The sequence below is a fragment of the Schistocerca gregaria genome, chromosome 4 (assembly GCF_023897955.1).
Source record: "Schistocerca gregaria isolate iqSchGreg1 chromosome 4, iqSchGreg1.2, whole genome shotgun sequence".
NCBI lineage: Eukaryota > Metazoa > Arthropoda > Insecta > Orthoptera > Acrididae > Schistocerca > Schistocerca gregaria.
The window spans coordinates 362,421,929-362,448,465 of record NC_064923.1 but is presented as its reverse complement, the minus strand read 5'-3'; the positions used below and the strand labels follow the sequence as shown (position 1 = coordinate 362,448,465).

General features: G+C 41.2%; 1 protein-coding gene across 1 annotated transcript; it reads left to right on the top strand.

Moving 5' to 3' along the window:
• Positions 1-627: 627 nt before the first annotated feature.
• LOC126267659 (uncharacterized) lies at positions 628-26,044 on the top strand. Its single transcript, XM_049972958.1, has 3 exons — positions 628-726; positions 13,190-13,408; positions 23,381-26,044. The coding sequence occupies exons 1-3, from the start codon at positions 696-698 to the stop codon at positions 23,446-23,448; spliced, it is 318 nt and encodes a 105-aa protein (XP_049828915.1). The 5' UTR covers positions 628-695; the 3' UTR covers positions 23,449-26,044.
• The last annotated feature ends 493 nt before the right edge of the window (positions 26,045-26,537 follow it).

Sequence of the window (26,537 nt, the reverse complement as noted above, 5' to 3'; positions counted from 1 at the left end):
AGCAGTCCCGCGGTTCCGGACTGCAGCGCCTAGAACCGCACGGCTCACTAGGGTTGGAACATTAATTCGGAATTGGTGATGGCTACGGAGGGAAACGGAAATATTCTCTTGGAAGAAGAATTCGGGCATTTACTTTAAGAAATTTAGGGAAGCCACAGAAAACGTAATTCGAATTGCTGGGCTGGAGGTGGATCAGCCGTCCTCCCAAGTGCAAGTTCAGAACACGAACATTAGCGACTTCATGATCCTCTCATTCATTCAGAGTGGTTTAGGTAAACGACCGAAAATCAAAATCAGTATGGAAGGATGGTGAGCTCAGATCTACCCCTCCAGAAGATAGAGCCTATGTCTTAACCACTGATGACACGGTGTGACCCAACTGATGAGTTGAAGTTAAATTAGAACTTAGTATCCGTCGTTAGCTTAAACATAATGACCATAACTAAGATACATTCAAAACAACAACACAAATTCCATATAGGCAAGTTTCAGAAGTACATGATAACTTCACTTCGTGGCAACAGTAAAAACAAACGGGGCATTAACACAAAGATACGTGTTTTCACCAACAACATTTCCTGAGGTGGCGCTATTATCTTTGTCGTGCAGTCGCTCAACCGTTCAGTCAGCTACGCCTGTCGTGCCAGCCATATAAACTGTGCTCCTCACCTTTCTGTCTCAAGTGTCGTATCGACATGAGGGCCCTCACCTGTCTGCTGCTTGTTCGTAAGTTTGAACAGTACATGTAGTAACCAATAACGTCACACTAACGACAATTTCGATAGTGCTTTTGCCAATATTAAATAAGCTGCTTCCTTCTTCTTACGATTAATTACAAAACATCCTGTCGGCAGCAAGGTCATCAGAATCAATTTCCTCGGCATGGAAAAGTTCTTTCCAATCAGTCAGTATGGCAATCCTGCTCTAGAACAACAGTATTTGATACGCTATTGCTTGGACAAAGATTATGTATTCCAACAAACAAATTGTTATGACAAATTTTTATTATAATGATACTGTCCAGTAGCATAGTCGCATTCATTTCCTCAGAACACGTTTTAAAATGACACTGATTCGAACAAAAGGCCGATTCGATGCCCTTGCGGAAAGAGGCAGTTAGTCTTGGAACAAATTGAGGTGGCGAATGTCAGTAACTACTTCGACTGTGAAAACTGAATCCTTTAATTTCGTAATTCCTTTAATTAGAATACAAGAGCACTAATCGTAACATCAGACTTAATAAATCTACGTAGCGTGATTACGACACTCACTACTAATTATACCTAGAACCTGAACCCATTTCTTTTTGCCAAGAAAGGAAATAAAGTAAATGATTGTCTGTGAGAGGTGAGTGCGAAACATTTGGAGCATTAACAGCTTAGTAGTGAATGGGAAACATATCTCCGTCTGGTCTTATGACATCAGCCACATGGTATCTTGTCAGCGGACAATAATAACAGCTCCTTCTTTTTTTATTCACCACTGTTAATAACTTGTATGGTCAAATATACTCTCTTTCGATGATGTTCCTATAGTATTGCGTCTCTCTTGTTCAAGGGTATTCAATTGAAGATGGACGCCGAGTCAGAGGGAATATTGGTTGTATTAGTAGTTTATGTTCAGGAGTGCTATTATTTTATATTGTTGTTGTTTTTGTCATCACTACTTAGGCTACTTTGGTGCTACACTTCATCTTGAGCAACTCTTTTCGTCTCTACATCTCTTTTGTATCGAACATCTTTGATATGTTTTGTACATTTTCTAATAACTGCATCTAAGAACAATTGTACCCTTTTACTGTTTCTTCCTGTCCTGGATGTTTTACCTCAATACTTGTGAGCTGCCCATTCTTAACGTAAGGAGTCCGTATGGTATTTCTACTGATTTACTATTCATATTGCTGTTTGATGAAGCTCTCCATGCTAGTTATCCTGCACGACTGTCATCAACCTTGCATAACAACTGCAGCCTATAGCCATTTGGACCTTCTTACTCCATTCATCCTTTGTTCCAGTTCTACAATCTTTGTCCCCCATACGCCCTTCCACTGCTAAATTAATTGTTTCTTGATTATCTGGATGTATTCTGTCAATATCTCCCTTCTTGTATTGAAGTTGCGGCATAAACCACTTTTCACGCAGATTCCTCGGTCTTTGTTCATTGGTTACCCCGATCTACCCATTTGATCTTCAGAATTCTTCTGCAGCACCACATATCCAAAGTTCGTATTCTCTTTTGTTTACAATGTTTCTTTCGTCCAATTTGCTTCGTCTCCTCTTAAGTTCTTTATTTTTCTACCTGACTTCCTTCAGTTGTCGCTATGAAACTATTAAAGTTGAAAATAAAATATGATTCCAGCGAAACTTCCTGGCAGATTAAAACTGTGTGCCGGGCCGAGACTCGGGACCTTTGCCTTTCGCGGGCAAGTGCTCTACCGACCTTTCCTTTAACTCATGTTGTTCGTTAACATTTTTGTTGCATTTGGCCGGTGCGGACGTCCCATGTCACCTCTTCAAGTTAATCGTTGATCCGTTCACTCAGTTCTTTATTACAGAGGACATTTAACTCTCTGGCGGAACACGCTGAGCTATCGTGCCGGCGGGTACAGAAAACTTATACACAATCGGAAAACAATCAAAAGTAACTGACAATAATACAGAAACTAAGTCCTGACTGACTCAGCTACCCAAGCACGACTCACGACCCGGTCCCACAACTTCATTTCTGCCAGTACCTCGTCTCCTACCTTCCAAACACATCAGCGCACACTCCGCTGCAAAGTGGAAACTACTTCTGAATATGAGTCAAGCGAATCTGTAAGCGCTTTGTCAAACACCAGAATTTAATAATACATGTCGACTGGCCAGTTTCGACCTTGCAAGCAATTTTCTAGGAGTTTAGAGAGGCTACTAAATGCACATAGACACAGGCAACAGAGCATGCACAATGTCGGCACTAGTACAGTGTATATCCACCTTTCGCAGTAATGCAGGCTGCTATTCTCCCATGGAGACGATCGTAGAGATGCTGGATGCAGTCCTGTGGAACGGCGTGCCATGCCATTTCCACCTGGCGCCTCAGTTGGACCAGCGTTCGTGCTGGACGTGCAGACCGCGTGAGACGACGCTTCATCCAGTCCCAAACATGCTCAATGGGGGACAGATCCGGAGATCTTGCTGGCCAGGGTAGTTGACTTACACCTTCTAGAGCACGTTGGGTGGCACGGGATACATGCGGACGTGCATTGTCCTGTTGGAACAGCAAGTTCCCTTGCCGGTCTAGGAATGGTAGAACGATGGGTTCGATGACGGTTTGGATGTACCGTGCACTATTCAGTGTCCCCTCGACGATCACCAGAGGTGTACGGCCAGTGTAGGAGATCGCTCCCCACACCATGATACCGGGTGTTGGCCCTGTGTGCCTCGGTCGTATGCAGTCCTGATTGTGGCGCTCACCTGCACGGCGCCAAACACGCATACGACCATCATTGGCACCAAGGCAGAAGCGACTCTCATCACTGAAGACGACACGTCTCCATTCGTCTCTCCATTCACGCCTGTCGCGACACCACTGGAGGCGGGCTGCACGATGTTGGGGCGTGAGCGGAAGACGGCCTAACGGTGTGCGGGACTGTAGCCCAGCTTCATGGAGACGGTTGCAAATGGTCCTCGCCGATACCCCAGGACCAACAGAGTCCCTAATTTCCTGGGAAGTGGCGGTGCGGTCCCCTACGGCACTGCGTAGGATCCTACGGTCTTGGCGTGCATCCGTGCGTCGCTGCGGTCCGGTCCCAGGTCGACGGGCACGTGCACCTTCCGCCGACCACTAGCGACAACATAGATGTACTGTGGAGACCTCACGCCCCACGTGTTGAGCAATTCGGCGGAACGTCCACCCGGCCTCCCGCATGCCCACTATACGCCCTCGCTCAAAGTCCGTCAACTGCACATACGGTTCACGTCCACGCTGTCGCGGCATGCTACCAGTGTTAAAGACTGCGATGGAGCTCCGTATGCCACAGCAAACTGGCTGACTCTGACGGCGGCGGTGCACAAATGCTGCGCAGGTAGCGCCATTCGACGGCCAACACCGCGGTTCCTGGTGTGTCCGCTGTGCCGTGCGTGTGATCATTGCTTGTACAGCCCTCTCGCAGTGTCCGGAGCAAGTATGGTGGGTCTGACACACCGGTGTCAATGTGTTCTTTTTTCCATTTCCAGGAGTATACATCTACATAATACAGCACAAGACACCTAATGGTGTGTGGCAGAAGGTACTTCTTGTACCACTAACAGAGCTTACCAATCCCGTTCCACTCGCGAAAAGCGCGTAGAAGAATGACTGACGGTAAGCCTTTGTAATGGCTCTAATTCTCGAATGTTCTCCTCATGACTTTACGCGAGATGTGTATTGGGGGAAGTATTATGTTCCAGACTCTTCCCGGAAAGTGCTATCTCGATATTTTAAAAGTAAATCTCTCCGTGATGCACAACATCTTTCTTGTAACGTCTGCCAAAGGAGTTTTTTGAGTATCTCCGTAATACTCTCGTACCAACTAAACGGTCGCTTGACGAAACGTGCCGCTCATTATTGGACCTTCTCTATCTCTTCTATTAGCCCTATCTGACAGGGATCCCAGATAGATGAACAATGCTCAAGAATCGGTAGAACAAGCGTCTTATAAGCCACATCCTTCGTGGATGAGTTACATTTTCTTAAGATACTTCCTATAAATCTCAGCCGGGCATCTGCTTTTTCCACTATTTGTTTTGTGTGATCTTTCCACTTAAGGTTGTTCTGGATAGTTACTCCTAGATGTCTTACGGTAGATACTGTTTCCAACGGTTTGTCATCAATAGTGAAGCTATACTCTAGTTGACTTCTTTTCCTACGTACGCGCAATATGTTACATTTATTGACATTCAGGGTGAACTACCAGTACATAGACCATTCATCAGTTCTCTGGAGGTCATTCTGTGCAAATCGTCACTTTCTTCCGGCGTTGCTACTTTGTTACAGACAACCGTATATATTGTAAACAGTAACGGTCCTTGCTGTACACCGGAAATTACCTTTACATCTGTCGATTTTGTTCCGTTAAGAGCGAGTGTTGAGTTCTATGTGGAAGGAAGTCTTAAATCCAGTCGCGAATCTGCTCCAATACTCGATAAGTTCTTTTTTTTATTTTTTTCGGGACCGTGTCAAATGTCTTTCTGAGGTCAAGGAACACGGCATCAACCTGAGCGTCATTATTGTGTAGTGTGCTGTCGATCTCATTGAGGAACAGAGCGAGCTGAGTTTCGCAGGATCTCTGCTTGCGGAACACATGGTTTTTTTTTATAGAAGAGATTTTCCTTCTCCAAGAACGTCATAATTCACGAGCATAAAACATGTTCCATAATTCTACAACTGATTGACGTCAATGATATAGATCTATAATTGTGTACATCTGTCCTACGGCCCTTCTTAGAAACGGGATGACCTGTGCTTTCTTCCTGTCGCTAGGTACCCTTCTTTGCCCAAGCGATCTACGATAAATTACTGCTGGAAGAGGAGCAAGTTTTTTCGCATAATCTTTGTAGAATGATATAGGTATCTGATCTGGTCCTGACGCCTTTCCAGTACTAAGCAATTGTAGTTGTTTCTCTGTTCCGCGATCGGTTATCGCAATATCTGCCATTTCGACGCTTTTAAGACGGTTGAAAGGAAGGACCGTATTACGATCTTTCGTGATGAAAATTCAGTATTTCTGTCTTCTCTCTGTTATCTTACATTACGGTGCCAGTATGGACACTGAGTGAGTCAATGCAGCACCAATGTGTATCGTCACATTGAGTTGACTGAAAGTGGGCACTCTTGACGTATGAATACAAGTTTAATTTTCGACAGAACGCTTACAGACCTGGCGGTACAATTGATTTAAACTCCCAGGTTATTTCAGTGTATTCATCACCGATCCATGCAACGTTGTTGTTTAGCGGTCGTTCAAAACTTTCTTCGAGGCAGACTGTTTCATGAAAATGCTCAACTGCGCCAGTATCTGGGCTCTGTAGCATGCTGTATAGCGTCACCGGATTCATTTTCTCCCACTCCAACTCCATTCATGTCAATGAACGATAAGAGCACTTCTTTTGCCGAAGAAAGTTTCCGCAGAGCCCTATGATGTCTTCCTTCCTTTAGCCTTTTCAGTAGTATGCCTACTACGTTGCAAAGTTCTTTCGCCTCTTCTCATATAAATTTGATGTTTTTGATGTTCAACAAGGCTTCTACTCTCCGTTTCAGCAGCTGTTCATCGCATTTGTACTTTTTTGCTTCATTTTTCTGTAACTAAATTCTTAGCAAAGTAGTCCAGTCTCGAATATAAGACCACTGAACTTACCCGCTAAGTGTCCAACATGTCTACAACGCAAGATGCATTACCCACAGCCATGTAATACAGTGTAAGGACAGTGGTCGTACTTTCCCATCGATCGCCGATAGTAAGAAGCGGGAATGGGTATGCGGGTCCGAGGATGACAAGCAAGCGTGGAGTTCCTGTAGGGACCACTTTCCCCCCCTGCTTTTCGATATATTTACGTTGGATCTGCACGACTGTTTCTTACAGAAATAACGATTTTGCGGTATCCTGATGACCTATGTATATATTCAGCGATTGGTACTCGCCCTGAAGGTTCGCACACTGCATACTTATATGACAAAAACTCGTTTCGATATATCACGTAGGAAGTCTTCGGTTCTAGTCTTCATGAGACACGCGATTAATCCGACGAAGAGGCTAAAGCTTCTGCCGTATGAACTAGCAATCAAGAGAATAGCCAAAGATCTCCGACTCCATATCGATCACAAACTTCGATGGAAGACACGTACCACAGAATTTTTTGCAGACTGAGAAAAGTGCACTAATGTTCTGCGAACTATCTTGGGTCTGAGCTGCAGAGTGGATGCGGACGTTGGACTAAATTTTTATCATGCTTTGGTAAGTCCATACATGGATTACGCTTATCCTCGTTTTAGGTCAGCTGCCGACACTTGTCTAAGACGATTAAAAAAAATGTCAGTGTAAAGCACTTAGAGTAAGTCTGGGGGCAAAGCAGTCTACCCCGAGTAATACAGTTTTAGCTGAAGCAAATGGGCTTCCCCTACAAATACGCCTCGAGTATATGAGTGATAAATTTTTATCCAAACGGTCATAGTTCGCACAAGACCAGATGTTCAAGACATCTATACCGTACAGGCTCAATAAAAGCGTCATCCACTCGTGGCCTCATACGTGGAAACCAGTTCATTTCCAAAACGATGCGTATTTGCACAGCGATTACTCTGCTTTGAAGTAGACTACAGTATTAGTGTACTGGAACCACAAATTGTATTTAACCTGGATCTTAGCTGTTGCTATTCAGGTAATTGCATTTTGACGGAGTGCCTCTGCAAACATAGCAACGCAAGATTCATCTACACCAGGGATTCCCAAAGTGGTCGATATCGACCCCCTGGGGTCGATATCGGTTTCCTAGGGGTCGACATAAACGAAAAATGATTTTGGGGGTCGACGAGGTCTAAAAATCGATCCCTATTAAACTAACACAAGTTCTTATTTAAAACTTTCAAGATATGTAGGTACTGTATTGTTTATGTTCTGTTACGTGTACTAAGAATAATTAATATTTTTGTAGGAAATAGCATTGTTGTAGTAATGTAAAGTCTCAAGTTCGTACAAGATGAAATACTCGGCAAGTCTGTGTGGACAAGTTTGTGCAAGATAATGAGTTCGAGCGTACGTCTCTCAGGCGCATTTTGACTTGCTCTCTATTTGACGCTTACGCCATATAACACGAACGAATTCATGATCAAGTCCAAACATGTTCCTGATATTTTACTATTTAACGAGCTTGTATTCAGGTTGAAAGTTCATTTGCGTTTTGAAATTCGTTGGAGCTTGAACGATAATAACTCATATAAGTACTCATTTATTTCAAGAGATTACAAAGTTATTACATAGCTAAATTAAGTGAAGTAAAGTAACTGAAAAAGTGGTAAACACAACATACAACATATTTTACATAGATAGGTATAAACGTATTTGTAAATTAGCGAACCATTATGAATAAGGGGGTTGATCTTAAAAGTAGGTAATTTGGCCATGGGGGTCTGAGGTAACATTTCAGTTTGGAAAAGGGGTCACTTGTCCAAAATAGATTGTGCATCCCTGATCTACACCAACGCTTCGAAGAATTAAAATAGATGTTGTTGTGCTTACTGGGACAGCAGCTTCCATATGTTGTTGTTGTGGTCTTCAGTCCTGAGACTGGTTTGATGCAGCTCTCCATGCTACTCTATCTTGTGCAAGCCTCTTCATCTCCCAGTACCTACTGCAACCTACATCCCTCTGAGTCTGTTTAGCGTATTCATCTTTTGGTCTCCCTCTACAATTTTTACCCTCCACGCTGCCCTCTAATACTAAATTGGTGATCCCTTGATGCCTCAGAACATGTCCTACCAACCGATCCCTTCTTCTGGTCAAGCTGTGCCACAAACTTCTCTTCTCTCCAATCCTATTCAATACTTCCTCATTAGTTATGTGATCTACCCATCTAATCTTCAGCATTCTTCTGTAGCACCACATTTCGAAAGCTTCTATTCCCTTCTTGTCCAAACTAGTTATCGTCCATGTTTCACTTCCATACATGGCTACACTCCATACAAATACTTTCAGAAATGACTTCCTGACACTTAAATCTATACTCTATACCTATAATACTCTATAATCTATATTCTTCAGAAACGCTTTCCTTGTCGTTGCCAGTCTACATTTTATATCCTCTCTACTTCGACCATCATCAGCTATTTTGCTCCCCAAATAGCAAAACTCCTTTACTACTTTAAGTGTCTCATTTCTTAATCTAATTCCCTCAGCATCATCCGACATTATTCGACTACATTACATTATCCTCGTTTTGCTTTTGTTGATGTTCCTCTTATATCCTCCTTTCAAGACACTATCCATTCCATTCAACTGCTCTTCCAAGTCCTTTGCTGTCTCTGACAGAATTACGATGTCATCGGCGAACCTCAACATTTTTATTTCTTCTCCATGGATTTTAATACCTACTCCAAATTTTTCTTTTGTTTCCTTCACTGCTTGCTCAATATACGGATTGAATAACATCGGGGAGAGACTACAACACTGTCTCACTCCCTTCCCAACCACTGCCTCCCTTTCATGTCCCTCGACTTTTATAACTACCATCTGGTTTCTGTACAAATTGTAAATAGCCTTTCGCTCCCTGTATTTTACCCCTGCTACCTTCAGAATTTGAAAGAGAGTATTCCAATCAACATTGTCAAATGCTTTCTCTAAGTCTACAAATGCTAGAAACGTAGGTTTGCCTTTCCTTAATCTAGCTTCTAAGATAAGTCGTAGGGTCAGTATTGCCTCACGTGTTCCAACATTTCTACGGAATCCAAACTGATCATCCCCAAGGTCGGCTTCTACTACTTTTTCCATTCGTCAGTAAAGAATTCGCGTTAGTATTTTGCAGCTGTGACTTATTAAACTGACAGTTCGGTAATTCTCACATCTGTCAACACCTGCTTTCTTTGGGATTGGAATTATTACATTCTTCTTGAAGTCTGAGGGTATTACGCCTGTCTCATACATCTTGTTCACCAGATGGTAGAGTTTTGTCAGGACTGGCTCTCCCAAGGCCGTCAGAAGTTCCAATGGAATGTTGTCTACTCCGGGGGCCTTGTTTCGACTCAGGTCTTTCAGTGCTCTGTCAAACTCTTCACGCAGTATCGTATCTCCCATTTCCTCTTCATCTACATCCTCTTCCATTTCCATAATATTGTCCTCAAGTACATCGCCCTTATATAGACCCTCTATATACTCCTTCCACCTTTCTGATTTCCCTTCTTTGCTTAGAACTGGGTTTCCATCGGAGCTCTTGATGTTCATACAAGTGGTTCTCTTATCTCCAAAGGTCTCTTTAATTTTCCTGTAGGCAGTATCTTACCCCTAATGAGATAAGCCTCTACATCCTTACATTTGTCCTCTAGCCATCCCTGCTTAGCCATTTTGCACTTCCTGTCGATCTCATTTTTGAGACGTCTGTATTCCTTTTTGCCTGCTTCATTTACTGCATTTTTATATTTTCTCCTTTCATCAATTAAATTCAATATTTTTCTAGCCTTCATCTTTTTACCTACTTGATCCTCTGCTGCCTTCACTACTTCATCCCTCAAAGCTACCCATTCTTCTTCTACCGTATTTCTTTCCCCCATTCCTGTCAATTGCTCCCTTATGCTCTCCCTGAAACTCTGTACAACCTCTGGTTCTTTTAGTTTATCCAGGTCCCATCCCCTTAAATTCCCACATTTTTGCAGTTTATTTAGTTTTAAACTACAGGTCATAACCAATAGATTGTGGTCAGAGTCCACATCTGCCCCTGGAAATGTCTTACAATTTAAAACCTGGTTCCTAAATCTCTGTCTTACCATTATATAATCTATCTGAAACCTGTCAGTATCTCCAGGCTTCTTCCATGTATACAGCCTTCTTTTATGGTTCTTGAACCAAGTGTTAGCTATGATTAAGTTGTGCTCTGTGCAAAATTCTACCAGGCGGCTTCCTCTTTCATTTCTTTGCCCCAGTCCACATTCACCTACTACGTTTCCTTCTCTCCCTTTTCCTACTACCGAATTCCAGTCACCCATGACTATTAAATTTTCGTCACCCTTCACTATCTGAATAATTTCTTTTATTTGATCATACATTTCTTCAATTTCTTCGTCATCTGCAGAGGTAGTTGGCATATAAACTTGTACTACTGTAGTAGGTGTGGGCTTCGTATCTGTCTTGGCCACAATAATGCGCTCACTATGCTGTTTGTAGTAGCTTACCCCCATTCCTATTTACCTATTCATTATTAAACCTACTCCTGCATTACCCCTATTTGATTTTGTGATTATAACCCTGTAGTCACCTGACCAGAGGTCTTGTTCCTCCTGCCACCGAACTTCACTAATTCCCACTATATCTAACTTTAACCTATCCATTTCCCTTTTTAAATTTTCTAACCTACCTGCCCGATTAAGGGATCTGACATTCCACGCTCCGATCCGTAGAACGCCAGTTTTCTTTCTCCTTATAACGACACCCTTTTGAGTAGTCCCCGCCCGGAGATCCGTATGGGGGACTATTTTACCTCCGGAATATTTTACCCAAGAGGACGCCATCATCATTTAATCATACAGTAAAGCTGCATGCACTCGGGAAAGATTACTGCCGTAGTTTCCCCTTGCTTTCAGCCGTTCGCAGTACCAGCACAGCAAGGCCGTTTTGGTTATTGTTACAAGGCCAGATCAGTCAATCATCCAGACTGTTGCCCCTGCAACTACTGAAAAGGCTGCTGCCCCTCTTCAGGAACCACTCGTTTGTCTGGCCTCTCAACAGGTACCCCTCCGTTGTGGTTGCACCTACGGTACTGCTATCTGTATCGCCGAGGCACGCAAGCCTTCCCACCAACAGCAAAGTCCATGGTTCATGGAGGGAGGCAGCTTCCATAATGGAGTGAAATTCGAGCTCCCCAAGGAACTTGCGATTATCGCAGCTGAGCTTTTGGCTATTCTTCGAACCCTTCCATGCTTCGAGAGGCGCTTGGGCTCTGAGCTCGTTATCTTTACGATCAGAAATAAGCGCTGAAAGTATTAAGACATCTTCACAGCGAAAGATCAAGCCACCTAGTAGCATATGACATCACGACTCTGATGTTACAAATAGGAATCACGAAATTACGTGCTGGGTAAAAGCACAAGGTGGCATATTTGGAAATGAGATCGTATTGGTCTGGTTACGCCTCCGTTGTGTGAATGTGGCGAAGACGTCGGTGTCAATTCTTTGGCTGCATGCACAGATACACAGCTACAAGTCACCTCCTACAGTGTCCAGTCAGCATGGGTTGCTGTTTGCCGACTGGTATCACGGTACTCCTCTGCTTGAAACGCTTGAGAATATATCGTCTTTTATATGCTGTTTTGCTAGAAGTGCACGTCAGATTCTAAAATGCTTTTACTATAATTTTATATTGATTACGATATCCGATGTATTAAATCCAATCTGTACATTGCTGTGCAATGTATTAAAACTTGTATGCGTAATTATGGTTGTAAGAGTTCTGCTCGGATGCCAAAATTAAAGAAAAGACAGTGGTCGCAAAAAATTTGTCCTAACCGTCAGGGATGGGAGACGAAGGTCTTACTTTGCCAGTGACAAAGGGTATCAAATCCGTCAAGAATTGTTGCTATCAGTGAATGCAGATCCATCTCAGCCATTATACTAGCCGACATTAGCCAGGAAATTGTATCCATTTCTGTGGACAGTTACAACTTCCAAGATGAGAACAGCGATGTTCACTGGTCTATACACGTTTCAATCTCGCAGACAATGCTTAGGTCTTTTTCGAAGGACGGTTGACCGTAGTAATCAAAATCCCTCTGCTGTTGTTGCTCTATGGTACCTAATTATCAATGAATGCCAGCATCTGGATATGGCATACCTTCGCCGAATCATAGCTATTGTCAAGACTAAATGCAGTGTTGCACGGTACAAGCATGACGTCTTCTGGGGACTACGAAATTTTCTTCCGGTGTACACCAGTTCCAGATAATAAGGTTTCAACAGTTCTTCGAAGTGTTCGAGCATTTCAGCGAGAATAACTATACTGTCTGCTAAGTTTATCTGTTCATCTTACAGCTCCGGCGTTGATAAAGCTGTAAAGCTCTTTTAGTCATTCTGATTTATATCCTGTTTGGCTTGTTTGAATAATTCCAAATGGTCATCGTCAGCGCGTAGTCTCATGGGAGATTTTCTTTGCTTCTGCACTGAGCGTTCGTATTGTCCTAATTATTTGATTAATTCTTCATGTAAGGACGCTCTCGTCGTCGAAATGCCGTCGAATAGAAAGACTTGCATCAGGCTGCCGGATAGCGCCACATGGTGTCTCCCGGCCAATAATGCCACACGATCATTTAATTTCACTGTCGGCGCAGTCCCGTCAGACAGGAACCCATTCTGTCGCTCGTCCTAGTCGAAATGAGTTACTACATAGTCTCTGGTACCCGCAGTGTCGACGGGATGTTTAATACGCACGCTCTTTTACCAAATCCTGAACCGGTGGGACTTTTGGTGCTGCAGTGGTGTCGGCAATGGCCGCCGCCGGTGACCCAGTGGTTGAGTACCACAAACCGAACAAACCCGCACTGCCGCCACCGCCGCCGCCAGGACCGCCTTGCCACGAAATGAAGTGCCCACACATCTGGGACCCCGTCTGCGGCTGCACCTGCGACAGCGTCTACTGTCGCACCTTCTCCTCCCTGTGCCACCTGCGTGACTACAACTGCCACAACACTCCTGGTAAGTCCAGCTATTCTCTCCTCTCATTCTCTTCTCTCTAAAGATGCGCTTACAATGGTACATGTTTTATACTACCTTCACGCCCGCTGCTTCGCTCACGTAGACTGTATGGTCTGCACAGATTTTTTTTCTTTAATCGAATTTTTAGTTGCTCACAAATTGCAGCATCTAAACTTCTCACCCTAATTAAGGTGAGGCTGAGTTCGCACTGTGGATGTATTGTTGAATGATGGTGTCTGTGTGCTGGCTACCTTCTGTCGTTGTTCAGTCCACCTTAGTAATACTTCATCCCACTTGCAAGCGGCAGTCAGAGTCAATGTTATACTTGCCTTTGATGTGGAAAATGTCGGTTGTGAATTGAGCCATGAAGCCTGCACGTCAGTCTTGATGTGGTGTGGCATGTTCCATTCGCTGATGGAGAATGGACATGAAAGGCCAATGGTGCGTAAACATTGTAAAGTGTTCACTTTACAGTACAGGTCAAAAGTGTTTGGCGGCAAGGTAAATGGCCAGCAGTTCTCTCTATGGCACTCCATTTTATTTGTTCTTCTTTTACACACTCAGCGAATAATGCTAAGGGTTTCCATGAACCATGTACTAGTTGCTGTAAGGCCACACCCACCACTGCCTATCTGGCATCAACAAAGAGACCATCAGTGCCTCAAGCTTTGTAGGTGCGAGCAATGTAGCCTCAGATAGTGGTGTTTTTAGATTGTCGAATGCTGTGGCTGTTTTCGCATTCCATGGGATCTTCCAGCTGCTGGAAGTGTTTTTGCCCAAGAGAAGTTGCTCAAGGTGCTGTTGTATCAGTGCTACAGGGCGTTTCAAAAATGACCGGTATATTTGAAATGGCAGTACAAACTAAACGAGGAGCGATAGAAATACACCGTTTGTTGCAATATGCTTGGGACAACAGTACATTTTCAGGCAGACATACTTTCGAAATTACAGTAGTTACAATTGTCAACAACAGATACCACTGCGGTCTGGGAAACTCTATAGTACGATATTTTCCACATATCCACCATGTGTAGCAATAATATGGCGTAGTCTCTGAATGAAATTACCCGAAACCTTTGACAACGTGTCTGGCGGAATGGCTTCACATGCAGATGAGATGTACTGCTTCAGCTGTTCAATTGTTTCTGGATTCTGGCGGTACACCTGGTCTTTCAAGTGTCCCCACAGAAAGAAGTCACAGGGGTTCATGTCTGGCGAATAGGGAGGCCAATCCACGCCGCCTCCTGTATGTTTCGGATAGCCCAAAGCAATCACACGATCATCGAAATATTCATTCAGGAAATTAAAGACGTCGGCCGTGCGATGTGGCCGGGCACCATCTTGCATAAACCACGAGGTGTTCGCAGTGTCGTCTAAGGCAGTTTGTACCACCACAAATTCACGAAGAATGTCCAGATAGCGTGATGCAGTAATCGTTTCGGATTTGAAAAATGGGCCAATGATTCCTTTGGAAGAAATGGCGGCCCAGACCACTACTTTTTGAGGATGGAGGGACGATGGGACTGCAACATGGGGCTTTTCGGTTCCCCATATGCGTCAGTTCTGTTTATTGACGAAGCCGTCCAGGTAAAAATAAGCTTCGTCAGTAAACCAAGTGCTGCCCACATGCATATCGCCCTCATCAATCCTGTGCACTATATCGTTAGCGAATGTTTCTCGTGCAGCAATGGTAGCGGCGCTGAGGGGTTGCCGCATTTGAATTTTGTATGGATAGAGCTGTAAACTCTGGCGCATGAGACGATACGTGGACGTTGGCGTCATTTGGACCGCAGCTGCAACACGGCGAACGGAAACCCGAGGCCGCTGTTCTATCACCTACTGCACTAGCTGCGTGTTGCCCTCTGTGGTTGCCGTACACGGTCGCCCTACCTTTCCAGCACGTTCATCCGTCACGTTCCCAGTCTGTTGAAATTTTTCAAACAGATCCTTTATTGTATCGCTTTTCGGTCCTTTGGTTACATTAAACCTCCGTTTAAAACTTCGTCTTGTTGCAACAACACTGTGTTCTAGGCGGTGGAATTCCAACACCAGAAAAATCCTCTGTTCTAAGGAATAAACCATGTTGTCCACAGCACACTTGAACGTTGTGAACAGCACACGCTTACAGCAGAAAGACGACGTACAGAATGGCGCACCCACAGACTGCGTTGTCTTCTATAACTTTGACATCACTTGCAGCGCCATCTGTTGTTGAAAATTGTAACTACTGTAATTTCGAAAGTTTGTCCGCCTGAAAATGTACTGTTGTCCCAAGCGTATTGCAACAAACGGTGTATTTCTATCGCTGCTCGTTTAGTTTTTATTGCCGTTTCAAATATACCGGTCATTTTTGAAACACCCTGTACATTCGGTATATGATGATAATAATTTATCGTTCCAATGAACTGTAGGACTTTTTTTATGTTGTAGTCAATGGCATATCTAGAATGGCAGAAAACTTTTCCCGCAGTGGAGGTAGGCCATAACAGAAAACCTTGTAGCCCGAAAAGGAAACATCAGGTTTGGTGAACACACACTTATCGGGATTGATGACAATGTCGTAATCCTCAAGACGTTGAAAACCCTGAAAAATGTTTAAATCTTTGCCGTGTTTGTGTGGCGTTACATAATTCATAGAGTGTAAAGTTGTACTGGTATAGTTATGATGGCCGTTTTTTTTTTTTTTTTTACGTATTCTTTGGCCATAGGAATTTGGGAAACCACCTTGGCACAATAAGTGACACTAAATAACGATGCATCATTAAGCATGTAGCTGAAGTCTGCAACATTGGGGACCAGATAACGCTCCGGTATGGCACGAGCATTTAGAACTCACTAGTCATCCCATCGCCTCCACGCACCATCCTTTTTTGCCATCTGTAGCAGCGACTCCCAATCGCTGTCTAACATAGATACAATGCCCTCTTATAATATTTTGTTGGTTGCCTGATGTGCTGCTTTCAATTTATCTGATCGTAAGCGACATGCACAGTAGATAGGTTGTCCAGGCATTGTTTTGATGTGATGATGCGTGGTGTGCAAATGTTTTTCATATGCTTTGGCAGGGTCTGTGAGAGCGAGAAATTCACGCAATAACTGAGCACCAACAGTGTCGCTGCAGGCGGCATAGAGTTCATATCTGTCATGGATACCGCATCAGAAAGAACGGTTTGATTCTTGCGTTCCAGGCACGTGTGCGGTCCGCATTTAGTGCAGGACGCTGTGGAGATCTTTGTGCGAGCCAAAGTGAGCTCAGCACACTGTTCGTGAAGAGGCGTGAATGATGTGACAGGTGGAAAATGATCAGTGTGCACTCTCACTAGACAGCCGGCATTACCTTGTAAAAAAAAAATTAGGAAATCATATATAGTAATTGGACCACTAACGTCAGCGAGTACGAACTTCCACGATGGGTAGAAGGAAGGGGAGAAGTGTAGTGGAATTTCGTGTTCGCCATACACGTTGGTGTGGGAATTGTTTGCTGTAGTCAGCGTATGGGGTGTGACTAAAGTTGGTTCAGAACACAGATGCGATGGGAAAACACTAATTTCCGAGCCAGAGTTGACAAAAATTTATAATAAGTGTTGTTGTCCTTGATAAACACCCTGCTGGGATGTTGTAGCGCTGCAACCATCACGTTGACGTAATGTAGAGCACTGGTTGTGGTTGGACGTATTTCGTCTGGATGATGAGGAGGAATGCCCACCATAGCTCGTAACTTGCATTTGCATGTGTACACGATGCAGGATATATTTTTTTCATTTGTGCAAAACATTTTGTGGAATTCTAAGTGGAACTAATACTAAGTGGAAGAGTCACTTGCATTACTGCTCGAATAGGTTTTTTTTGCGTCGTATAGATTTGTTGTGTGATGCGAACTGACGTTGAAATTCAGCACAGGTATCACTTACTAATTGTGTACATGTGGCAGCAGCACGCATAAGAGCTAGCTTTGTCCATTGTATTCATACGCATTGAAGCACTGCTGGTCGTTACCGCACGGCACGCGCGGTCTGGGGCCATTCTCTGATGCACAAGAAAATTGATCGCAACAAATACTGTCTTTAAAATAAGCAGCGATAGTGTCCGACTTCTTAGCTAAATCCGTGAGTAGCAGAGTAGTTTCGGCAGCTAACACGGGACGTAACTTTGCATGAAGCTGGTTGAGCCATATAGCATGTAAAGTAGTATCAATCAACAAATCTTTGCACGCAAATGAACGTAATTCCCGTAGCCATTCAGAAGGCTTCGAATGCATACACGAGGGCAATCCCAAATGTAAGGTCTCCTAACACAAGCTGCGACATCGTCGCGAAAAAAAAAAAAAAAAAAAAAAAAAACATTGACCCGTATATATAATAAGTTTCCTTTAATTTACGTCTATGGTCACAATCTCTTTTGTTTAACTGATTACCGGTTTCGATCTTTAATGACTATCATCAGATCTGCAGCCAAAATGGGAAAAGTATAAATACACTCGCAAAAATGTGTACACCATAAGAACAATACATAGATCACATTGTAAAATAGTACTGACAAAATTTACCTTTGTGCACTTAAATATGAAGAGGCATACCTGTTTCATAAAAACAAAGTCGTAATGTACTGCAGCCATAATGGCATCATCAAATGTTAAATGCGGAATCAGCACCAGCATCGTCAAATACATATAAATCACACCACATGCACGAGTCATGTTGTCAGTAAAGCTACTGTTTGAAACAAGCTGCCGTACAGTATCCACAAGACGTTTGTATTGTAAGTTGACCAGATGTCAGCATACACATTTTCACTGTTTCAATTAATTATTGTAAACGGTGTTAACACCGTCTGCGTCTTTGTGGAAATTTTGGCAGAATTTATCTTTGGCTTCATCCAGCTTTCTGTACCTATAATGATTTCAGCTTCTGGATATTTTAATACAGTGCAGTAGTTTTTATAATGTTTCACTGTTTTGGGGTCATTACTCCTCCTAGCTATGAGATACATTTCCCTTTTCTGTTTACAAGATATTTTTATCCCTTTAGCATGCCATGGCTTTTTAAGTGGTTGCTTACAATTGTATTTCACTATTTTCTTAGGGAAACTGTTTCCGAATATACTCACAACGGTATCATGAAATAGATTAAATTTTTAATTAGCATGAGGTTCCCTGTATACTTCATCCCAGTCTAACTGTTGCAAAGTTTCCCTAAAATTTTCAATTGTTAAATCATTAATTGAGCACACTATTTTGGAGGACTTTTTTGCATTACTGTATGGAGCTATGTCATATACTATAACTAGCTGTGCATTATGATCGGGCAGACCATTCTTAAAAGGAGAAGTTTTTATTTGATTAAAGTTATCTTGGTCTATGAAAACATTATCTATCAATGTGCTGCTTCCCTGTACCACTCAAGTAGGAAAATCAATAACTGATGTCAAATTGAAGGAACCAAGTATTACTTCAAGGTCAAGCTTTCCATCAGACTCTTTCAGAAAATCTACATTTAAATCCCCACTAACAATAATTTGCTTCCCTCTGTCTGATAGATAGCTCAACAGAGAACCAAATTTTTTTTGAAAGTAGTTGAAAATTTCCCAATGGGGCCCTGTACATGGCTACAATTATAAAAGTGCTATTATTTAGTTTAATTTCACATTCACATGCTTCTATATGTTTCTCTATACAAAATATTTGTGTTTCTAAATTTTTCACTCTATGATAGATTTAACATATATGGCAACTCCTCTTTCCATGGTGTCTCTGCTTACATGTGCTGTAAGCTTGTATCCACTTACATTTACCATTTCCATACCTGAGACTATATGATGTTCAAACAGGCATAGTACATCTACTCCACTCTCGGTTTCTAAATCTTCAAAACAAACAAGAAGCTCATCTACTTTTTGTTCTTTAATCCCATGATACTCTGATGCAATATACTAACTTTATTTTTCATGATACTTCTATGAGAATCTTGTGACATACTAGCACTAATTTTCACTGTACTGTTATGAGTTTCTCCCTGTCTGAGTTTCTCATTAAGCTTAATTTCAGTCAATGTTGGTTGACTGGACGCTGATCTTAGCCTAAAAAAGAAATACTCCCATGAGTTTCAGTGCCCTCCTTAAAGAATTTGCTATCACCCCAGGTGTTTACCCTTCCTTTTCCTACTGAGATGCAGGCCATGTCTTGTGAAGTCCCACCTACCAATACCATCAACAAGAACCAAACCCATGCCTGACAAAGTAGCCAACCAAAGCAGCTGATCTAGCTCCATATTGACCCACCTGATAGAGCTTTACATTTGGGGCTGATCATACTGCAGGAACATAGGAACCAAGCCAACATTTGTGTAGTTTGTTGCAGATGCTACTTTTAGTGGGTCACACTCAATATTGTAGCCCTGACCTCTACCAATACTGTTTCCCACTCCACCCACTACTTCAACATGATCTTGCTTTGTAAACCCCATCCACAGTGATCCTACATCCTATATCACTTGGCTAAGACACTCACTGGGCTGGAAAGCACTTATGAACTGTTACCTGTCACCTAATTTTTCCAGCGAAATCTGGACCACACCTCTTTTATTAAGATCTTCTGTCTGAAGACACATTTTATGCAGCTCTCCATGCCACTCTATCCTAAGACTCTTCATCTCCAAATAACTTACACAATCCACAAGCATTTGGGCCTGTTTACTGTAGTCATCTTTTGGTCTTCCTCTGCAGTTTTTACCATGTAAACTTCCCTCCATTACTAAACTGATGATTCCCTGATGTCTCAGAATGTGCCCTGTCAAATGATGCCTTTGTTTAGTCAAGTTATGTCACATATTTCTGTTTTCCCCATTTCCATTTAGTACCTTCTCATAGGTTACCATATTCCCATCTGATCTTCAGTATTCCTTTGTAGTGCCACATTTCAAAAGCTTCTATTCTCTTCTTGTCTGAACTGCTTATCACCCACAATTAACTTTATCACAGTTACATTTCAGTCCAGTATTTTCAGAAAAGAATTCCTAACACTTAAATTTGTATTCAATGTTAACAAATTTCCTCTTACCATTGCCATTCTTCATTTTATATCTTCTGCACTTCAGCCATCATAAGTTACTTTACTGTTCAAACAGCAAAACTTATGAACTACTTTAAGTGACTCATTTTCTAATACACTTCCCTCACTATCACCTGTTTTTATTTAACTACATTCCATTACACTTGTTTTGCTTTTGTAGGTATTCATCTAACATCCAACACTGTCCATTCTGTTGAACTGCACTTCTGACTCTCCTGCCATCTCTGACAGAATCACAATGTCACTGGCAAACCACAGAGATTTTATTTCTTCTGTCTGAACTTTAGTTCCCTTTCCAAGTTTCTACTTACTTTACCTCACAACTTCCTCAAACTATGGATGAATAACATTGGAGAAAGGCAACACTCCCTTCCCAATCACTGCTTCCCTTTTATTCTCATCAACTCTTATTATAATGGCTATTTGTTTTCCATATACTTTGCTTCATGTTCGTTACCCCTACAACCTTTAAAAATTTAAAAAGTCTTTTCCAGCCAATATTGTCAAAAGCTTTCTCCAAATGTACAATTACCATGAATGTGCTTCCTTAAACTATTTTTCAAGATGAGTCATAGGTTCAGTGTTGCCTCCCATGTTCTAACATTTCTCTGGAATTCAGACCCATCTTTCCCAATGTTGGCTTCAACTAGTTTTTCCATTCTTCTGTAAATAATTCATGTCAGTATTTTTCAACCAAGACTTATTAAACTGATAGTTCATAACACATGCTTTCTTTGGAATTGGTATTATATCTGCTGTCTCATGTATCTTGCCCACCAGAGGGAATAGTTTAGTCATGACTGCCTTTCCCAAGAATATCAGCATTTCTAAGGGAATTTCATTTATTCCAGGGATCCCATTTCAGCTTAGGGCTTTCATTACTGGGTCAATTGCTTCTCACAGTATCACGTCTTCCAACTCAACTTCACGTACTTTTTCTTCCTTTTCTATTACACAGCCTTCAACTTCAGTTTACTTGTATAGCCCCTCTATAATTCCTTCCATCTTTCACTTGCCCTTCTTTGCTTGGTAGTGGTTTCTCATCTCAGATCATGATATTCATACAGCTGTTTCTCTTTTCTCCAAATACTTCTTTAATTTTCCTGTGGGTGGTACCTATATTTCCCCTAGTTATTCTCTGTAGATGTATGCATATGATTCAACAAAAAATCTGCAACATTGAATCTCAGAAAAGAAAACTCTATGCCACAGTGGTAAGACCAGAATGTTTACATGCATGTGAATGCTAGACTATAACCTGAACAGAACAGATGTACTTGGAAGATGGATTGTTAGGAAAACAGTGGGTCTAATACAAGCTACATATGGTTGGAAAATGAGAAGTAATGACAAGATCTACAAAAATATAGAGAAAAATCAGAAGAAATGGCAAACTGAATAAACAAGAACAGCAAGTGAAAAAGAAATATTTCTGTATTCCTGGAAAAGGAATTGACAATAACATGGGTACAAATGGAAAAAAGAACTAGAAACAAATTACATCAAGTAACTGGAAGAGAATTAACATAAAGAACTTTTAAAGGATGAAATGCTAAATTTAGAGGGCTTTCAAGGCAGAAGAAATGAAAAGTTGAAAACGGCACAGACAGAAAATAGAAAAAAACAATGTTGGGATAAGGTAAAAGAGTACTGGCAAAATAGGAAAATTTATTTTTGTCCTAAAAAATTATAAAATAAAAAGTATAATTAAAATAAATCCAGTAATGATGGATGAGCTACAAGAGGAAGTGAGATGTTGAAAGCAGTAGGCAAGCTATGACATGTAGGCCCAGGCACCTAAGTAACCGATGATAGCAGGTTACAAAATGTAGATTGATAATAGCAAGAAAAGAGCTATATATATTAAGAAAGGAAGAATAGGCTTTAATGTTCTGTTGACAACAACACCAGTAGAGATGGCACATACTGATGAAGGAAATCACCCCTGTCCTTTTCAAACCAAAAGTTGCAGAACGTGCCTTAAGTGATATAAGGGAGGCTATGGCACATCTGAATCCAAATGACCAGGCAGGGATTCAAAACACTGTCCTGCAGCATAAAAGCCTTGTCTTCTCACTGAGCCCCAGTCCCTGATAAAAGTGGAAGTTTTGTCTGAATATATTTATATGGAATATAGCCCTATGCTTAGTGGGACCTATCACAAGGCATTACAGATATATTTCTTTAATAACAGAGAGAAGTATTGGGGGGCGGGGGGGTTAAATATGTAGAAATACAGCAAGTAAGTTGAAATGCCTTTAGAGTACAGTGATTATACAGGATAGGCTTGTTTGAAGAACTACAGTCTTTGGAAAAAACCATAAATATGATATATTAAAAAGAACATGTGGGTACAAGGCTGGTAGGGAACTCTGATGATCTTTGGCAGTTATGTACTCTCTTTGTATCATTATCAAGTTATGGGCACAGTAGTAAGACATTGGACCCACTTTCTTGAGGATGACAGTGCAAATCCTCCTACAGCTATCAAAGTTCAGGTTTTCATGCATTACCTTAATATCAAGAGGTAAATGCTGGGATGGTTACTTTAAAAAGATTACAAAATTGTCTGTTCTAACATTATGTTCTATTTCTAAAGACCTTGTGAATGATGGGGCATTTAAACCTAATTTTCATTCTGTTTCTTACTACTCTGTTGCAAAATGAAATTATTGACATTTATGTACTCAAACATTTCTGGGCAATATTGGAAAATGCAGCATAGAGTCACTTGAGATATATTTAAATTTTGTTACATAATATGCTCATGCTGTTGTTAACAAACCATTCAAATGAGCATCTACATTCCTCAAATGACATACATTGACAGTACAGTACAGTGGATGGAGCTGCAGTGAATCAGTGGTGTCCTGTTTCTACAGTGTGCTATCTACGTTGTGTTTCAGATTACAACTTCATCAGGAATGGGACATGTGACCAGTGCCCACACGTGCCAGTTAAGGGTCCAGAGTAAAATGGCAGTTAAGAAGCAGCTCTCGGGAGGTTACAACACTGCTACTCTCTGACCCTTTATACAAAAGGATGCACATCTGTTGAAGAAAGATACTGTTGTAAATGTAGAATTTCCTTCACTACAGACCTTTATATAAAAAGAAAACATGTAAACATGTACTTCATTAGTGTTCCTATAAATTGATAGCAAGGTATATGATAATATGGAATGGTGTATGCACACTGTAATAGCTACCTTCATCCATAAAACGCTATTTTCTATGACTGAAGGAGGCATTTATATGTACACTGCTCTGAATTAAGGCAGTTACTGTTGTTTTGGAACCAGCAACAATAGTTAATTACAGCCAATGCAAGAAAAATATTCTTATACATGAAATTCATTCCCTGTGGAGATCCAAGTACACAAAGGATTATGCTTGAAATTTTTACTGAGAAATAACTTTGTAGAACTATAATTCGTCCCTAAGATCTAAAATTAAGGGGATCTTATACAAATCTCATTGTTCAAAAGATATGATATATTTGAAATATATTATACAAACGTTACCACTACTTTTTGACAAGAAACACCAGTAACCAACTGTCACTCATTAGAAAAGCTATCTGTCTAATGGCAAATATAAAAATAGAGTAGCATTTTAATCTGTCATTTGGTTGTGTCATCATATAGAATGCTATTTAGTTGGATAACTGTTCCATATTTGATGATAGTGATATATTCCAATGCAGTGGAACATGCCAAACTTACGGTACCTTCTTCACAATATACTTCATGGTGCTTAGTTTAAATATGATGTAATTGCATCTACTTCTTCAATCAGTATACTACATGATTCTGATAAGGAGATCATCCAAAGTTTAGGTGAAGTTGTCCTCAACGAATTATTTTTCTTGCTGTTCTTGCTTTCCTGTTTGATAAATATGTTATATCAATGGGCAAATGACTAGAGGGTTTAATGGCAGCATAGTCACTGCCACTTAAGCTGAAGTAGCAATACAAATTGAGAGTTCTAGTGTAGGAATGTATTCCATCCTAACTTAATAAAATAATCACAATTATTTAGTTGTAATGGACAGAGTGAGAACAAGAATATTGGATGCTATGCAAAGAGTGATGTTCACAGACAGTTAAGAATAACAACAGGTTTATTCAAATAATTAAATTATATGATCATTTCTAAAGTAAGGACCAACAGAGCATCATGTCAATACATCTTGCCATGTGACATCCATTAAAGGTCAGCCACTTTTGGCTAGTCTGTCACTATGCCACCATTAAGTATCCCATCACTGCTAGTGTTGGCTGTATGATTATACAGCTTCATTTGTCACCACGTCAATCACTAATCCTGCTAATTGTGAAATTCATTTCTTAAATGCAAAACAGATTTGTGATGCTGAAATTCACTAGCAGCTTATTGAAAGTTATGGTGCAAGTGTAATTAATGATGGAAATGGTGTAAGCTGTTTAATAAAGGAACGATGAATGTCCGTGATAAAGAATGATCTGGAGGGCCTACTGTAATGAATGAAGACTTGACACAAAAGTTGATGAGCCAGTTTGCCAAAATAGCTGATTCACTATTGACAGGCTGCATGTAGCATTTCCATAAGTTTCAAGATCAGTAGCTCTTCATATTGTTACTTCACTACAGAAAAATGTGTGCTGACAGAAGAACACAAAACAAAACAAATGGCACATTTGTTGCCCATTTTGGAGTGTTGTTGCAAGGATGGTGATGAGTTCTTGAGTAACATTGTGACCGGTGATGAAACGTGGATTGTGCACTACAGTCTAGGGAATAAATGTCAATCCAGTGAGCGGCATCATTCAAACTCCCCAACAAAACCATGAACATTCAAACAAGAACCTTCAACATAGATAACCATGGCCACCAGTTTTTGGAACTGGAAAGACATTATTCTGTCAGACTTCTTGCCAATAGGAATAACAATAAATGCTGAGGGGTACTGCGAAACATTATTAAAGATTATGTGCGCTATTCACTATCGCCGGCAGGGTCTGGTCTCTAGCAGCAGCATTTTGTTTCATGACAATGATTGGCCTCACATTGTGGCAAGAAGAAAGACACTAACTAGACAAGTTTTATTAGGAATTACTAGATCATCCATCATAAAGCTCTGACTTAGCATCATCAGACATCTGTCATTTTCCAAAAGAAGGAATTTCTTGGTGGAAAGCTCTTGGAAAATGATGACATGTTGATAGAAACTGTTACTAACTACTTCATTGGTCAGGTGGTAGTGTTCTTTAATGCTGGGATTCAAAAGTTGGTGGCACAACTTGACAAATAATTAAATATTCATGGTGACTATGTTCAAAAGTGGAAAAAAAGTGTGTTGTAGTCTGTGATACAGTTTACATTCATAAATAACGTTTCTATTACACCATTACAAATTGTTTCTCACTTTAAAAATGACCCTCATAATGAGGAGCACTGAAGGATCTAAAAAATTTAACAGTTCTTACCAAAAGTCATTCACTGAATGGTAATACTTTAATTAAAAAGCATTATAGTGATACAGTGTCCTTAACCTGATTCACCCCAGAAATAAACATTCCATCTGAGTTTGGGAAACAGAAGCAAGTCACTACCTCATCACTGAGTATCTACCAGCATGAACATAATTTTTGCCAACAGGAGATACAGAATTGACAGTCCCTGTCGTAAGAAATGGCCAAAGGAATGATACAGTTATTGCACTGGTTGTGATAGCTGCCAGCTTGAAACCCAGTTAGTACCCATATGGGCACAAACATATGCCAGTTGGAGGGAATATCTCACAGTGCAAACCACTGTTTTACATACTGTGTTGCATTGCAGGATTAGAGGCCATGTGCACAGGTGAGTCTCTATCACCTTGAGGCAAGCATCTCAGATATGATCTTCGTATATCTGTAATTGAAATGGACAATTTGGGACGTCAGCTAGTTTAATATATGTTAAAAAATGACGAAATTCCTCCAGCTGTATTAAGGTGTTGGTTTTATTGGCGACTAGATGTTGTTACAATATCATCTTCAGGTCCATACTTGTTGACAGCAGCCATATGTGTCTAACACTA

Coding starts and splice junctions, on each gene's coding strand:
- LOC126267659 (XM_049972958.1), top strand. CDS start 696: ATGAGGGCCCTCACCTGTCTGCTGCTTGTTC. Junction 727..13,189: donor CACCTGTCTGCTGCTTGTTC/GTAAGTTTGAAC, acceptor TTGGTGCTGCAG/TGGTGTCGGCAATGGCCGCC. Junction 13,409..23,380: donor CAACTGCCACAACACTCCTG/GTAAGTCCAGCT, acceptor GTTGTGTTTCAG/ATTACAACTTCATCAGGAAT.